At 34.8% G+C, this 18,169-nt stretch overlaps 1 protein-coding gene across 8 annotated transcripts in view; it reads right to left on the reverse strand.

The window, feature by feature from the left end:
- EPS8 (epidermal growth factor receptor pathway substrate 8) overlaps positions 1-18,169 on the reverse strand; it is a 172,561-nt gene that overhangs the window by 41,548 nt on the left and 112,844 nt on the right. For all 8 annotated transcript variants that reach the window (XM_059682300.1, XM_059682294.1, XM_059682297.1 and 5 more), the window contains 9 exons: positions 17,371-17,438; positions 15,500-15,661; positions 13,309-13,458; positions 10,345-10,427; positions 9,440-9,576; positions 5,234-5,307; positions 3,316-3,442; positions 1,383-1,471; positions 954-1,028 (listed from right to left, as the gene is read on the reverse strand). In XM_059682300.1, the coding sequence (XP_059538283.1) occupies positions 954-1,028; positions 1,383-1,471; positions 3,316-3,442; positions 5,234-5,307; positions 9,440-9,576; positions 10,345-10,427; positions 13,309-13,458; positions 15,500-15,661; positions 17,371-17,438 (965 nt within the window). The remainder of the gene's footprint in view (positions 1-953; positions 1,029-1,382; positions 1,472-3,315; positions 3,443-5,233; positions 5,308-9,439; positions 9,577-10,344; positions 10,428-13,308; positions 13,459-15,499; positions 15,662-17,370; positions 17,439-18,169) is intronic.

An 18,169-nucleotide genomic window follows, 5' to 3' on the forward strand; every position in this document is an offset into this window, starting at 1 on the left:
TGTTAATTTGCTGGCCTCCTCCCTTACTCTGTTACAATTACAAAACCAATATATTCCAAGACCATGATTTGCATATTATCACCTAAGAGCATTTATATTAGCTATTCTCTGCCTGCAATTTTCTTTCTGCAGAAATCCATGTGACTCATTCCTCAATTTGTTGGCTCAAATGACACCTTTTCAGTGAGTTGTACCCTTAACCAACCCTATTCAAAAATTGTAGCATGCACGCACATGCACACACACACACACACACATGCACACGTGCACCTGAAACACTCCCCGTTCACCTTCCCTGCTGTATTTTTTCACATAGCACTTACTTTTAGTGAACTGTATTAGTTATGAATTTATTTAGGTTATGGTTTATTCCTCCATATTAAAATATAAGTTGAGAGGATAAGAATGTATCTGTTTTGTGCCTTATGAGCTACTAATAATGCCAAGCACATATAGCAGGCTATCAATTAGTATTTGTTAAATAAATAAATAAATAAACAACAAAAAAACCACCCAAATGACTGACTCAGAGACAGCTGAGGTGATGGAGGAAGACCTCAATGAAAAGAATTTGAGTCTCTGAGTAACATCATGGAGAAAAGCCGTCCATACAGCCCCAGACTCGACATGCCTAGCCTATTGTGTGACAATGAGAAAAATGTCTATATTTCTCAAGTCATTGATATTACACTAGTATCTACTGAAACACTAGCATCCGATAAACCTTTATTTCTTTTCATTCCCCTAGATCTGTCAGAGACGACAGTTTCCACAGCTCTAAAGTAAGTGAAATATATGATTTCTAAGGTTCCTTTAAACTCTTAAATTTCACATTCTCAATGTTTACACAGATGATGAGGTAATAAAGAAAAACTGTCTATATAATCTAACAGACACTTGGGGTTCAAAAACATACTAAGAATGATTATGTTCTTAAATTTATAAAATCTTACCATATTTAATGGAGTAAATAAAAAGTGAACCAAATCTGCAGCGCTGGGGTTCTGAATATGGGACCTCAATTTGGCCTGTAACATTAAGAGAACAGACAAACATATTACTATGATGTAACTGACCAAAAGACAGACATCTGAAAATGACCCAGACGAAGAGTTCTTTATTACTAGATTCATTTTTAGTATATTAATTAGCATGGGTGAGTCAGATTAGGAAAATTTACTTTTAAAAAAGGAGTCATTTTTTTATCAAGTCTCTGAGATGATCATATTTTATAATCTGTTGTTCTAATTAAAGGCAAATAAAAACCCATATAAAAATCTACAAGAATAATTTTATCTCTTAATTTAATTAGGAACATCCTGGCTAGACTTTGATCTCTTTTATTTATTTCTTTTAACTATACATAAATAAATTTCACTTACTAGAAGGTTAAATCCATGTTTAAACTTTTGAAAACAGTCAATAAATTCATCGGGAGGTGGAGGTTTTGCCCGCAGAGTTAAAACACCCTCTAAAGAAATAAGTAGGAGGAAGAGTAGATGAGAGCACATTGTCAAAAAAATAAATAAATAACCACCAAAACATAAAATGAAAAAAAAATTTAAAAGTCCACATTTATGTCTGTAAAGTTTGATGATTATACCAGGTATCATGCTATCTAGTTATCTACCACATCTCATAGTCTGACTATAACAAATTAAGATGACCCAACATTTGAAATGGATTCCTCTACCTTTAGGCACCACCAAATCCTCATTTGATTCCACAAATTTTTACTATAGCCTTTCTAAATGGGAGTCATTATGCTTGTCATTGTGAAGACTATAAAAATGTATAACTTATAAGCCCTGCTCTTAAGGGCCTTAAAATGTAATAGAAGACATGACTGAGATAAATAACAAAGATGTACCAAGTGAGAAAGACACTGCAGCTGGTTGGGAGGCAGAGAAATGTAAACCTAAGAGATGTTTCATGGGGAAAGCAGCTTTGAAGATGGGATTTGAAAGTTTCGTTCCAGACAGCATGAGAAAAAACATGGAAAAAAGGAAATTGAATGTACATGAAATAACAAACAATAAAGCAAAGAAACATGAGAATGGAAAAGTAGATCAGGTTAGATTGTGCATAACCTTTGACTACCAGGGTGAGGGAGGGGTGGACTTAAGCAACAGAACATGGAATTAACATGCTTTTTAGCAGAGAATGAAGTGACTACCCTAGTGCTTTAAGACAACTATCCTCATAGAGTAAGACTAGAGATTTGAAAACTGCTTAGAAAGCTGGGTAAAAACTGATGCCAGCTTGAAGCACATTCTGTTTATGAAAGTGAAAAGGGAAAAAACTGGATAAAAGAAACACTGAAAAAATTAAGTTGATGTTGGTTATCAACTATAGAATGGAGTCAAAGAAGAATCTGTGGTATTGAATCTCAGTGATCAAGAGAATAGTATACCCTTCAAAGGATACAGGAGCACTAAGTGATTTGTGACATCAGGAAATAATAATACTGAATTTCAGAATATACAGGGTGGGGCAAAAGTAGGTTTATAGTTGTCAGTATGGGAAACAGATTATTCTTGTATTATTATTTATTAATCACTGTCTTATTTTCCATACAAATAACTGTAAACCTACTTTTGTCCCATCCTGTTTAGAGGTGAGGTACATTCAGATATACACATCTGGAAGACAAGTCTACAGTTCATATGCTTATGATGCAGACATAAGCTAGAGAAAGATCTGGAAGTCACAGGAAATGAAAGGGATATTTATTTGCTATTCTTTTATATATTTCAGTCTATAGCATTTTGTTCCATAATTATAATTTTATATATTTTGGCACCATATTAAATAGCTGAACTACAGCATACTAAAAAACTATTTGTATGTTATTTGTATGTGACCTGAATATACTATCTGGAGTTTTGTGATAAGAAAAAGTTCAAACCCATTGACATTTGTATCTGTTTTAATGAGAAAAGTCAATCCTTTTATTTATCAAAATAATGAGGTTCTATATTTACAATAAAATAAATCCAAATATGGAAGAACAGAGCTATGAGTTTGCTTAACAAGTATTAATTTTATAATCACTACAAACACACAGCCACTACCTGAATTTCAGTCTGTGATTTAAGTAAAGTATCCTAGAGTCTTTACTGTTCCAACTTGGAACCAGGTTGGACTCTTCCCTGGCTCGTCTTCGTCTCTGCCTAAAGCCTGGTGCTCTCCCAGAACTAGAAAAGGGGCCTGGGTTCACTGTCAGTATATGTTGCTGAGCTCTTCACAAGGGCAGAAACAGCCCACCACTGGAATTCTGATTGGACTTCAGAAGATAAAGAATATCCAGCTTACCTCCTGGTCCTTTCCTTTTACCTTTCTTAGTTTTCTTCCTTTTAGAAAGCTCAGAAAATGCTTCAGCTGCTTTTTGGAGTTTTGTGATAAAAAATTCAATGTCATCCAAAATATGGTTTAAGATTTGCTGAAATTAGAAATTATAGAATTAAATATAAAACAAACCTATTTTTGCCTTGGCTATACATAGTCAATAAAGAAAAATCGGGAAGTTATAAAAAAGAAACACTTCCTACATGCAAATTTCAAGTTTGTCACTAATTCTAAGGATTGAACTAATATGCCTGTGGCCAAAGTGTGACATTTATATTTTTCTTTAGCTTAATTCTGCTCTATTTTTAATACCATCAAGAAAGCATTCACGCCAAAACCGGTTTGGCTCAGTGGATAGAGCGTCGGCCTGCGGACTGAAAGGTCCCAGGTTCGATTCCGGTCGGGGGCATGTACCTGGGTTGCGGGCATATCCCCAGTAGGAGATGTGCAGGAGGCAGCTGATCGATGTTTCTCTCTCATCGATGTTTCTAACTCTCTATCTCTCTCCCTTCCTCTCTGTAAAAAATCAATAAAACATATTAAAAAAAAAAAAAAAGCATTCACAATATCTATTCAGAACATTAATTATTTTTCAATTACTCTAATTTTCTCATAGTGTTCTCCCACATAAAGTTAGGGGAAAATAATTCTAAGAAATATTGTTACACACGCACTGAGCATTTTTGTTTTTCTAATAAGTGTCTCAATAAAGCACCAACAATATTATTTCATGGAATTAAAGGTAAATAAAATGTTGTGATAAACTAATAAAGACATAGATAATCTACAATTATAGGCATTAAAAAGAGTTTCTACATGGTGAAATAAAATTCATGATGAACTATGCTTTTGGGGCTCATCAGATCAATTTTGATTATTTCATATAGTATAAATGTTAGCTGACTTTCTCTAGTTTGTGTGAAACTTGACATTCTTCTAATTCAGCTGTTCTCAACCTGTGGGTCGCGACCACTTTGGGGGTCGAATGACCCTTTCACAGGGGTCGCCTAAGACCATCGAAAAACACATATATAATTACATATTGTGTTTGTGATTAATCACTATGCTTTAATTATGTTCAATTTTTAACAATGAAAATACATCCTGCATATCAGATATTTACATTATGATTCATAACAGTAGCAAAATTACAGTTATGAAGTAGCAACAAAAATAATTTTATGGTTGGGGGTCACCACAACATGAGGAACTGTATTAAAGGGTCGCGGCATTAGGAAGGTTGAGAACCACTGTTCTAATTCAAGACTAGAAACTGGTATTAAATGAACTTTTTAGTGCAATAAGTAATAGTGCGATATAAAAATTAAATTCCAAACATCAAATTCCTCTGTTTGTTTCCAAACTGAACATGAGTGCAGTATAAAAAGTAATTATATTGGCATCGTATTTTATGATTATACCACAGGGCATTGTCATTCTGCAAGTAAATTATTATGGAAAAATAAAAATAGCCTTATCTTTATAAGAAATTAAAATTGACATATCTACTCTTAAAATGTCATTTAACTTTTTATCTTTCAGGCATTATACAATATTTTCAATAAAGGAGAGTAAGACATATTAAAAATACTTCAATTATGAATTACAAACTATGAAAAAACAAACACACCTCAAATCTGATCATTCCATTTAAATTCCCTTGTAAGCTAGTTAATATGGTAATTCTTCTGTCACTAGTTAATGATTTTCATAAAGTCTTCTAGTTAAATATTGCCAAAAGGAAAAAAAAAGTTAATAAAGAAATAAATCAAAGGGCCTAACTACCAGTAGAAAGAGAAAATATAGTTTCCACAAAACATCCTTATTGAATCAACTTCCTCTTTTAAAATAAAGGCAGTGGTCTAAAGATGAATGCTGTCCTTACCACATCTCGGTCAATTCGGGCCGCCGTCATCTCGGGTGTTTCTTCATGCCCATGATACTGCCTGAGCTTCTCAACTACAGAAAAGGGAATCATAACTCTTTCAGCCTGTTGCTTAAGTAATACCAATATAGGCAATTAAACATTGGCTAGAAAATTGGCTAGATACAAAATCAAAACTCCTCTCGTCATCTATGACAGGCATCCTTGCCACCACTAACAGAAGCACTAGGGCAGAGCTGAAGTACCTGCTTTCTACCTTTATGTTGACTTACCTTGTAATTTCCCCACTAGTTTCCCTCTTCCCTGTGTCAGCTGCCTATGAATCCAACCCTAACTCAGCATCCTATAATTCCCACCCAAGAAATATAAACCCAGTTATACACCTACATCGTAAGTAGTGGGCAATTAATTCTAATGCAACAGAGCTTGTAATTTTCATATATTCCAACACTGTGATTTCAATAAGCTTTGGGGGTTCTGAGAGTAAAGTGTTTCTTAAAATTATTATTTTCACTAAACTTAAAACCCACAATGTTGGGCTCATTAATTTTAAGCTATGTGCTTTAAAAGTATAAATACCTATAGAAAATTTCAAATTAAAGAGTAAATTTCTTAAGAGCATTCAAGATGTTCAGTTAGCTCATCTGGCTAAAGTATGATGTTAATCATAAGATCATTATCATGAACTCATTCCTGATATGAGTAGGTTAAAACTACCACTGGCACAGATACTTGCACAAATATTTCACAGTATTCGAAATGGAAAAAAAAAAGTATGGATGAAACAGGAAAAATATATCATCACCAATGGAAATACAACTCTTGATATATCATTGTGACTCATGATGTTTGATATAGAGAACTACAAAAAATATTGAAAATTTGATATTGCTATGTCTCTTTTAGGCCTAACTTTTACTATAAATGGAATACTCATCAAAAAAAGAAGGAAGGAAGGAAGGAAGGAAGGAAGGAAGGAAGGAAGGAAGGAAGGAAGGAAGGAAGGAAGGAAGGGAAATCACTTAGTCTTATGAAACATAATTAGTGGCTATTAAGTAGTTTAAGATAGTGAGAACTTATATATATAAAATCTTGCCAGTGAACTGCTATTTACCTGTGGGTAGCTACTATCTTCCTATGGTTTATACTACAGAAAGCAGCACATTGTACTTGAAATAAAGCTATGAGGAACTCCAGATAGGTGAGATGGGAGGCTGAGGTAAAGGGGAGATGTGGTATTTCTCAGACTTTTTAAGGGTCTGTGCAACCCCACTGCCACTATCTCTAGTCTACAAAGATTACTTCTGGCAGTCGGGGGTAGAGCTACCTCAAGGATTCAAAGGAATTTTTCAAACCGAGTCAACCAGAGCCTTCAGCGGGAACAGAAAGATACTCCTTTTGGGGGTCTTTCCAACTAAAAACTGGCTGGCATTGCTCAGTGGTTAACATCGACCTATGAACCAGGAGGTCAAGGTTCAATTCCTGGTCAGGGCACATGACTGGGTTACGGCTCAATCCCCAATAGGGGGCGTACAGGAGGCAGCCAATCAATGATTCTCTCTCATCATTGATGCTTCTATCTCTCCCTCTCCTTTCCTCTCTGAAATCAATAAAAATATTTAAAAAACAAAAAACTGGCCTGGATCCAAACAGAAACTCACATAAGTATTGTGTTCTGCTTAACCTAGTAGTAAATTAGTTCTGTAAACCTGATCTTATATATGAGGTTGCATACAGTAATTTAGACAAAATCTAATGAGCCTAGGAACTCCTGCGGCTCAATTTTCTTTTTGTTGTAAATAAGGTTTTACAGATGTTTTTGCAGGTTTATTCTTCCACGAAAACAATAGCAACAACCAAAATACCATAAATACATAAAAAGTAGAAAACACTATAAACTCCTAACTAGTTTTTATATATATATATATATATATATATATATATATATATATATATATATATATATATATATATATATATTATTGATTTCAGAGAGGAAGGGAGAGGGAGAGAAAGAGAAACATCAATGATGAGAAAGAATCATTGATCAGCTGCCTCCTGTATGCCCCACTCTGGGGATCGAGCCTGCAGCAGGGGCGTGTGCCCTGACCGGGAATTGAACCATGACCTCCTGGTTCATAGGTTGATGCTCTAACAGGGGTGAGCAAACTTTTTGACTCGAGGGCCACAATGGGTTCTTAAACTGGACCGGAACAAAAGCATGGATGGAGTGTTTGTGTGAACTAATATAAATTCAAAGTAAACATCATTACATAAAAGGGTACGGTCTTTTTTTTTTTAGTTTTATTCATTTCAAACGGGCCGTAGTTTGCTCACGGCTGCTCTAGGTTGACGCTTATCTGCATAGCCATGCCGGCTGGGCATCCTAACTAGTTTTTTATGCACAAAATTTTACAAACAAAAATGAATTAATAGAAATTTATGTAATTCCTAAAAACAGAAACTGTTATAAAGTTTAAATAAGCAATAATTCTGATAGTTTATTTTTGAAAAAATGGATGCTTTGAAGATTTCTTTCTTTCATCTATTTGGTAGATGGGCTTATGTGTAAACCTCTGAAAATGACTTTAAGGATAAGAGAAATCTAAATAAAGTGGAAAGCATTTCAGAAAATAAAATGATCTCAACTTGATAAAAAAAGAGAACCACCACAAATTCTGCTTACTATACTGAACGAGATACTGTTATTGACATTATTTGCTATCAGACTCACAGCAACCCATGAGTTATTGTTATTCCCACTAGAGGCCCAGTGCATGAATTCTTGCACAGATGGGGTCCCTCGGTCTGGCCGGTGATGGGGGCCTATCGGGGCCGGCCAGCTGGTGGGTGTGGGGGAGGGACTGTAGGAGGTTGGCTGTGGGAGTGCACTGACCACGAGGGGGCAGCTCCTGCATTGAGCATCTGCCCCCTGATGGTCAGTGTGCATCATAGCAACCGGTCGACCGGTCATTTGGTCGCTTAGGCGTTTATATAGATGATAGATAGATAGATAGATGGATAGATAGATTATATTATCCATAAGTGAGGTTGAAGCACAAGCAGATAAACTGTCCAAGGTCACACAGGTAGATTCCAGTCTTGCTCCCATATTTGACTCACCAGACTCAAAGTACAGTATAATGTCACTCATTTTGGCAATCAAGTTCTACTGTTTGGATAAACTCTACAAATAATGCTTCATTCAATAGAAGATAAGTGATTTAAGAAGTTGCATTGAACTAGGAGGCAAAAGAGTGAGGCTCTAGTCCTCACTAAATTCAAACTTACTAGATCACAATTTATTCACCCTTAAAATAAAGAGATTGGACCAAGCACGTTTTAAGGCATTTTCTAGTCATAACAATTTCAGATTTGGTAAAACATTCTCACATATAAAAAGTTACATTAAGTTCTATGCTTATGATTATTTGTCTTTACAAAATGACTGTCAAGTTGAAATGGTCCTTTCGACATATAAAGGGTCCATTTGACAAGGTTAGGCAGATGGCAGATGCCTTTTACCTCTTTTCCACTGTCCTACCCCTGTCCTGACATCCTTTCCATGTAACCACAACTAAGTTGGTCAAAAGAAAACAGTGGTAAGATAATAATAATGGAAAGAATTTGAAGTATAACCTTAAATTTAAAAAAAAAAAAACAAAAAACCTCACAGCCAGTGTGGCTCAGTGGTTGGGTGTCCACCCATGAACCAAGGAGGTCAGGGTTTGATTCCTGGTAAGGCACATGCCTGGGTTTCAGGCTCAATCCCCATTAGGGGGCTTGCAGGAAGCAGCCAATCAATGATTCTCTCTCATCATTGATGTTCCTATCTCTCCCTCTCTCTTCCTCTCTCTAAAATCAGTAAAAACATATTTAAAAATAAAATAAAAAACCTCGTAGTCTCTTGTTTGGTATATATTCTGTTACCATCCTTTTAATTGTTAGTAGAGTCAAACCTTCCACCTTTGATTGCATTAAAAAATACTCTAATCCTAACACCTTATTTATTAAATGATTGGTCTGAATTCCTCATATACAATAATCTTAATAGTGTTCAAGCTTAACATTCCTTTATCTAAGATTTAAATTTTGAAAACTAATCTCAAGCCTCAGCTCATAAATTAACATCAGATTTTGAAAGCAAGAATTACATCACAACCCCATGTAAATGTTCATTAAGTATCAATTCCTAGAAATACTCACAGTCCCCTTGGTCAGCTGCCCACGCAGACCAGGCTGCCACCCGACTTCTAACATCCACTTGGGTAACAGTCCCAGGGGGCACAGGGGCAGGAGCTCTGGGTGGAGGCGGTATACCAGGGTCTGCCTTGGAAATCATCCTAAAAATGATGAAAACAAATTGAATCTTTACCATCTCTATTTCTATGACATCAATTCTCTCAGTGGATGGTCTTAGTTTTCTAACCTCAAGAAGACTACGTCGAGCAGCAGAACAGTAAGGATTTCCTAACTCTTCCTTATTACATATATTTGTAAATGTATGAAAAATAAAAAAATTAAATTCAGCTGAAAACTAGGTTTAACATTTGTCCGGTCTCCTGTGATTTGGAAAGGCTGTGGACTAACTGTAGTCCTCATGTCCATTTGGACTCCCTTGAGCCACCTTCCCCAAAATGCCACTCATCTTTCGTGGCTCTAGGACAGCACAGGTGGCACAAGCCACATCAGAGACAGACCGGGAACATAGACAGAAACTACTCACACTCCGACAAACCTGGGAGGCAAAGGGGTTGAGATTACAGGTTGTAATCTGTAAACTATACCGTCATTGAAAGTAATTCTTATAAATCTTTCGAGCAGTGGTTCTCAACCTGTGGGTCGCGACCCCTTTGGGGGTAGAATGACCCTTTCACAGGGGTCGCCTAAGACCAACGGAAAACACATATATCATTACATATTGTTTTTGTGATTAATCACTATGCTTTAATTGTGTTCAATTTGTAACAATGAAATTGGGGGTCACCACAACATGAGGAACTGTATTAAAGGGTCGCGCGGCATTAGGAAGGTTGAGAACCAATGCTATAGAGGAAAAAAGACTTAAAAACAAATCAATTCTACCCCTGAATTCCTGTTCCTGTTTTTACCTCAGGGCATCAGGCCGCCTCTTCTGCTTCCCTCCTTTGCTGTCGCTGATTGCACTTTCAATATCTTCAGTAATTAGGTTTGCCTGCGATGAAAGACAAGTTACCTCAGAGGTTATAGATGTTCTTGTCTCAATATGCAGGTTAAAACAGAAAAAGAGGTTATGTTCCCTGTCTGAATCAATGAGTACCTTGATGCAAAATAGAACTGGGTGTGTTTTTTTAAATCTGCTTTCAAAGCACACTCTTCCTTTTGATGGTGAACTTTACAATGACAAGATTTAAAAACTGAAGGAATTTTTAAATAGTGTTTAAATTTTTTAAATATTGATTCCTTTAGTTTAAAAACAGCCATCCTTGCATAAAGGCAAATAGAAAAAGAATTTGCAAATAGAAAAAAATTAGCATAAGTATAATCATATGCTAAAAATGTAACTAGGTAGCCCTAGCTGCTTTGGCTCAGTGGACAGAGAAGCAGCCTGCGGACTGAAAGGTCCTCGGTTCGATTCCGGTCAACAGCATATACCTCGGTTGTAGGCTCCATCCCCAGTCCTGGTCTGGACCCCATGCAGGAGGCAACCAATCGATGTATCGCACATCAATGTTTCTCTTTTCTCTCTCTCTCCCCCTCTCTTCTACTCTTTCTAAAAATCAATGGAAAAATATCCTTGGGTAAGGACTAACAAAAAACAAAAAGGAAAGTATAACTAAGTAAATATCTTCCCAAGAAGAAATGAAGATGTTAGAAGCACACATATGTATGGTGGAGTTCCTTCCCTTCTCATCCTCAGTATCCACTAGGCACCCATCCGCCCACAGACAGAGTGATCTGTCCCAACAGAACTGCTCCCAGTGCAGGACAAAGCCACTATAATCACAGATGACCCCAATCACAGATGACCCCACTATAATCACAGATGTACCCTTTTCAATAACCACTTTATTTTATCATTTCAGGTAAAAATTAACATCCTCCAAACAATTAACTTCTCCAACAAGAACATTTGATTCTCTTTTCTTGGGAATTGATGTGAGATTAGCAGCAAAGAAGTTTATTTTGTTTGATTGTGAAGTTTATATATAACCCATGATTATTACTGTGTATTAGACTCTTGCTGGCATGTAACCATCTCCTATTTTTGTTCCTGCTTGTTCTCTATAATTATGTATGTTTTTCTCAAATATGTACACATAAAATATTCTTTTGCCATAGGCACAAGTAAACATAAAACTAGAAAGCTGAGGACACTTACAGATTATCTAATCTGTTCTCCTTGCTTTATAATTTAGGAAACTAAGAAATACTTCTTTGATGGTGTGGTCAAGGTCACATTGCTAGTTAAATGAGAGTGCTAAAGCAGCCCAGTCCAGTGTTATTGCCATAAGAACATCCTACTCTCAGGAAGACACTACAAACACCATGCCAAAGGCTTTCTGTTATGTCGGAGATTAAAACTGAAGATGCCCAGAAACCCTGAACTTCCCATATAGGGTGATTTCTAAGAATAATTTTACTACAAATGTGGGCAGGAACATTGTAAAAGTCCCATAACAAAGAAAGTTTAAAGTTCAAAAGTGACATTGCAAGGTGATCCATATAAAAGAAACCACATCACATTTCATTGTATTAATATTTTTAAGGGTGCCAGGGGGAAAAAGTCTCATATGTGGAATATGGCACCAGTGAGTAAATGCATTCAGCTACAGAGTGGTACTTGAGCTTTTAATTAGGACACACAGTGTTCAGTACATAGTTTCAAACCCATCAATATCACATCCCTCTCAAATAAAGCAAGCCCTTTATTCTCAAAAGTGAAATCCAGAAACTTTAGTCAGCACAATAACTCGGTTTCCAGAGGGGCTTCTGGAACAATGAGGCAAACACCAGATGTAACATGTCTTTTAGGTTAGTCCTCTGTTTTTAAAATGTTTAGATTTTCAGAGCTAAATAGTCACTTTAATACTTACTGATTTAAATCCACCCTTGCAGAATTTTTAATATACTTTATGACTTTCCAAAGGCACTATACAAAAATCGGATAAAACATTTCATATAGAAATTACCTAAATGACACAGTTCTTTTAAGGTAAGATTTTTAGAAAGTCATCCATGACATCAATTGAAATAAGAGTAAAATTATAAAATACACTATTTACAGTCAATCTTAACTTATCAGTGTCATTATATTTTGATGTCAAAGAAATACAGAAAAGATCAAGTGACACTTTATGCTAATCTCTTGGCATTTCTTTATAAGATAAAAATTACCTTATATTTTATAATATACAGTGATACATCACTGCTTTGGAAAAGTACCAATAAACTCAACCTAAATGATTTCCCTTTTAGAGAAATCAACTCATGAAATAAAGATATTTAAGGCTCAGGGTAGCTTCTAATGTCCAATAGATCATCACAAATTATAATCGTTTGAAAACTACAGTGCACTCTGAAATACAAATCTTCAGGATATAGTTTGTTATTACTGAAAACTATGCTCAACTATTTTCGCATTACCACTAGGGATTACAAGTCTTGAGCAATTATTCCAATCACACAATTAAATGGGAAACTTTAAATCAATATCCTGGAAAACATCTTGTTGTAATAATCCATGCTTTGTGATTGGTGTTTAATAAAACAATACTGTGTGATTATTTTTTGCCCATGAAGCATGATTTCTGTAGAATCAATGTTTAATTATAAGTCCAAGTCATTCAATGAAGGATTTAATATATTATTTACACTTTTTTAATAAATAGAATGCATCTGATTTTTTTTTAATACCATTCTATCTCCTATTTATTTACCTGGAAACCTTAAAGAAGACACTAAGTTATTTGTTTATCTTACAAAATTATAAGAAACTAAACATCTAGTACCCACAAGCCATCTGATTGAAGTAAATAATTCAAAAGCTGCCAGAACATCTGCGTAAAGGGAAAGAAAGTTCACGGTTCTTTTACCTTAATCTCATCACACTGGAAAAGATGAAGATCCGGCTTGTTCTGAGTTGGCTCTTTGCACACCAGAGCAAGAATTGAGTCATAGTTACAGGAGTGCATCACAGCTTGGCAGTGCTGGATTGTGTTTAAAGGAAAATTCTCCAATTCATTCTATAAAGAAAAATAGGATTTGCCTTACTTTTATTGTATATATAAAATCTATTGTATATATAAAATCTAGACATTTAAAGATACTTTGAAGTGCACAAATCATATTGACACTGAACATTAGTAAACACTTGTAGATATGGAGGATGAGTAGGTATAGGCTGGGCTGGATAATGGGTGGGAGAAAAAGCAACAAAAATGGAGATATTTAGTAGAGAAATGCAGTTATTCTCTTAATAAACAAAATACTGAATTTAGCATTCATGATATCCTCAGATTATAAGGTAGAGATGGTACCTTTAACAGCAAAAACAAAAAGTAAAATGAGGGCTCTTTCCAAAATAATTCACCATCTCACATGGTATTCTTTTCCTTCTGGCTATGTAATGTCAGAATATTTTTTAACTTGAACACTGTATAGTCAGACATACAAATATGCACACATACATACATACATATATATACACACATATATATACATATAAATGTTAGGCTAAGAATAATATATCATTTGTACATTTTCAGTGAATATCTCAAATGCAAAAATTCACTATATAGATAAAACCCAGCCAAAAATGTAAAACAGGATCAGAAGGATCTCTACAAGAAATACATTCTGCAAAATGATTAAGGTTTTTGGTGTATAAGAGTGAATACTCTGTAACCTCTAAAGAATTATCCAAATAAAATACCAACACATTAAATAATTTCAGTACTTCTTAAAATAAATGAATTTTCTGCTCACAATAAGAATCCTATACTTAATGCAGTGGTTCTCAATCTGTGAGTCACGACCCCTTTGGGGGTCGAATGACCCTTTCACAGGGGTTGCCTAAGACCATCAGAAAACACATATATAATTACATATTGTTTTTGCAATTAATCCCTATGCTTTAATTATGTTCAATTTGTAACAATGAAAATACATCCTACATATCAGATATTTACATTATGATTCATAACAGGAGCAAAATTACAGTTATGAAGTAGCAACAAAAATAATTTTATGGTTGGGGGTCACCACAACATGAGGAATTGTATTAAAGGGTCACAGCATTAGGAAGGTTGAGAACCACTGACTTAATGAGATATTTAAGGTGACTATCCTGACATTAATGGCTTTACACAAATTGTGAGTGGTGTCAGGATGTAATTGATGGTAGAAATTTTGGGGTTTTTTTTACAATAAAATACAATACCCCTGATAACCAGAATATAAAAAACAACCTTATTTTATGAATGCCCATAGATATACATCACACACAAATTTATGCTAAATCCTAATCCCTGAGATCCAGCAAATGTGAAACAAGAAATGCAGGTTTCTTTACAATAGAATGTAATATCTAAGCCATACCAGAAAGATAACACATGTTCTCTCTTTCCTGAAGGAAACTAAATAATATCCTTTCTCTATAATTACTTGAAACAACAAGGATCAGAGAAGCCCTCAGTTGCTCTTCTCCTACAGTATACAATGGGTGGGATGAAAGGGTAAATTTTACCCCCACTCCTATCAGAATATTCTAATGTGATCACAATAGTTATTTTCCTTATCTTAGGAGCTCGAATGTCATTAGGTGACAGGGCTCAGAAAAGTCCTCTTTTAAGAGCTCCAGCTTCTTACCTGCCCGTGCTTGTATGAAAAAGGTGCCTCCTGTGGATCTGATGAAAAGTTAATACACACACAACCTTTTCATCCCAATTCACTCATTTACCGGCATGTAGTTCAGCCTAACATGTAATTAATCTATGCCATAAAGTGTTATGCCCTACTGGGGCCTTATTTTAGACTGTGTATTTTTTCCTCCCTTCTTCCATCTTATCATTTGTGATTCTAAAAAAAAGAGTATGCCTCTAACTCTAGTTTAAAAACTGATTTTGCATAAATAATGTACATATGGTATTTTTAAAAAAATCATTAACAAACATATTTTATTTGGTCAAACTTTCACACAAATTTGCAAACAATCTGACCTAATTGTAAGCATACATATTTGTAGAATTTTCTTAAAAATAAAACAGTATAATATTACAAACTTGCCTTTGATTCTAAATCAATCAAGCTCACAGCTCTGTCATCCACTTGAAGAATCATATCTTGAGTCCACACTTTGCCCTTGGCATCAAGCAATTTCAGCTTCCTTATTCCATCATCAACAGTTATCATAGCATCTTTCCGATCCAGAACGAAGGTAGTCAAGTGCTTATGATAGGCAAAGAGAAAAAGTATGTGTGACACACACACAGTCTCTTAGTACACATTTTCCAAAAGAGAGCAAAGTTAACCTAATTGAAGTCAACTAGCAAAGAGGTGAAGGACAAACCGATTACTCAAGAACTTCACCGTTACTTTACTGAGATAATAAAGTCAAGCATGTTTGGAAGAAGAGAGGAAATGATGCCTTGAATCAAAAAACAGCTAAATCTGTTTAATATTGAGCTATATGAAACTACATAAACATGTCATAGAAACAAATTCTAAACAGCTTAAATAACATTATCTTAATATCACCCTGCCCATTTTATTCCATGTTGTTATCTGAATGCTGGACAGCGGGCAAGCTGCGTGGCAGCTTGAAAACTATACACGCATAACTGAGCAGCAACAGCAATGCTAGTCTGTAACCACGGTCAAACTTTCATCCTACTAAAACCACTTTATTAAACAAGGTTGAAATAGGCAGAAAAATTAAAAATAAGAGCAATTTAAACATCACTTTCCCCCTCATACACTGTCAGTGGGGTTATAAATTGGTGTGGCCACCATGTAAAACAGTAGGGAGGTTCCTCAAAATTAAGAATGGAATTACATACGATCTTCTACTTCTGGGTATTTACCTGAAGCTATGAAATCACTAATTCAAAAAGATAGATATACCCCTGTTTACTACAGCCAAACTTTACAATAGCCAAAATATGGAAATAACCAGTGACCACAGACAGATGAATTGATAAAGGAGATGGGAGATATACCTATACATATACATATACATATACATATACATATACATATACATATACATATACATATACATATACATATACAACACACACACACACACGCACGCACACACACATGATCCAATACTACTTCACCATAAAAGAAGTTGAAAGACTGCCACTGTGACATTATGGATGGACCTTGAGGGTATTGTGCTCATTGAAATAAATCAGCCAGAAAAGGACAAAATGGTACGACTTCACTCACATGTAGAATATAAAACAAGAAAGAAACTAACAAAACAAAACAAGAACAAACTCATAGATACGGACAACAGACTGGTGGTTACCAGAGGCAGGGAGTAGGAGGAGGGTGAAATGTATGGTGCCAAAGGGAAGCTAGACTTTTGGTGGTGAGTCTGATGTAGTGTATACAGATGTCAGATTATAATGTTGTACACCTGAAACTTATATTATTAACCAATGTTACCTCAACTTAAAAAAATAAAAATTACTTTCCTATTTAAATATTTTCTATTATAAGCAAAAGACACCTAGATTCTGATTAAGAGCAAATATTTTCCAAGATAACAGAGGAAAAAATAAAAACTAAAAACACTGTTTAAGTAGATCTAGTAATAACTAGATAAAAAATACAATAAAAATAAAACTATCAAAGGCTTAATTCTAAGAAAATTCTCTAATATAAAATAGAAGTCTTTGTCCTGTCTTTAACAGAAATTGGGCTGACAATGATAAATGAGTAGCAATTTTAATTTATTCTATATGAAAATAGACACCAGACTAACAAAATACTTTTACACTTAACACCTATTTTCCAAAAATCTAAAAAAAAAAAGTCAACACGATATAGAATAATCACAGGAATGAAATAAAACACAATTTTTATTGGTAATAAAATGAACCCTTAAAGGTTCATTCTAAATTTTAGCAAACATGAAAGCATCTTACTTCAACACGGTATTGGGATATATCTGATACACTGCTGATACTGTCACGTGCATAATTCTTCCTTTGTTCTGAAAGAGAAGTTTAAAAGATGTTATTTACCCACTAAGGCCAAAGTTCATATGTCAGTGTCTTGTAGCCATCTCTAAAACCAGTCTATCTCACATATAAATACAGTAGTTGACAAGTCACCATTGGGTCTTATCTCTGAAAACACTCATACTTCACAATAATTGAAAAAGCTACCAGAAAGTTTAAATGAAATGCATGAACAATTTGACCCTACACAAATTTTCATGATCCCCAAGGTTAACAAGATTATTAAGATTGTAAAAACACAGGGTATTTTATCTAAAGGTTTTATTGATCAGGGACTTACTATTTGGGAAAAGGATGAAAAATGGTTTGCAAATTTCATCTGTTAGTACACTGAGAACAAAAGAGAACTATAAATACTGTCATAGATACTGTATTATATGAGTTAGACTATTAAAATAATATGCACTGCAAGAAACACCTCCTTTCACAATATCCAAACTATGGAGAATGTTAGAGGAGATTCAAAACATAACCAATCATACTGATTGCCATAAATTTTAACAATTTTCACACATCTACAGACACAAAGTGATACTCAGACTTGTAGATATAAGCTGTTAGAGAAAATAAGAAGTCAGGTAGAAAGTTACTGCACCAACTATTTTAAAAACAAAAATAAACCTTTAATTTTCTTTTGTAAAATGCTGCAAAACCAAAATAAAATATAAAATATGTGGACGCAGTATTTTGCATTTGTTACTTT

This window comes from Myotis daubentonii, chromosome 2 (assembly GCF_963259705.1).
Source record: "Myotis daubentonii chromosome 2, mMyoDau2.1, whole genome shotgun sequence".
NCBI lineage: Eukaryota > Metazoa > Chordata > Mammalia > Chiroptera > Vespertilionidae > Myotis > Myotis daubentonii.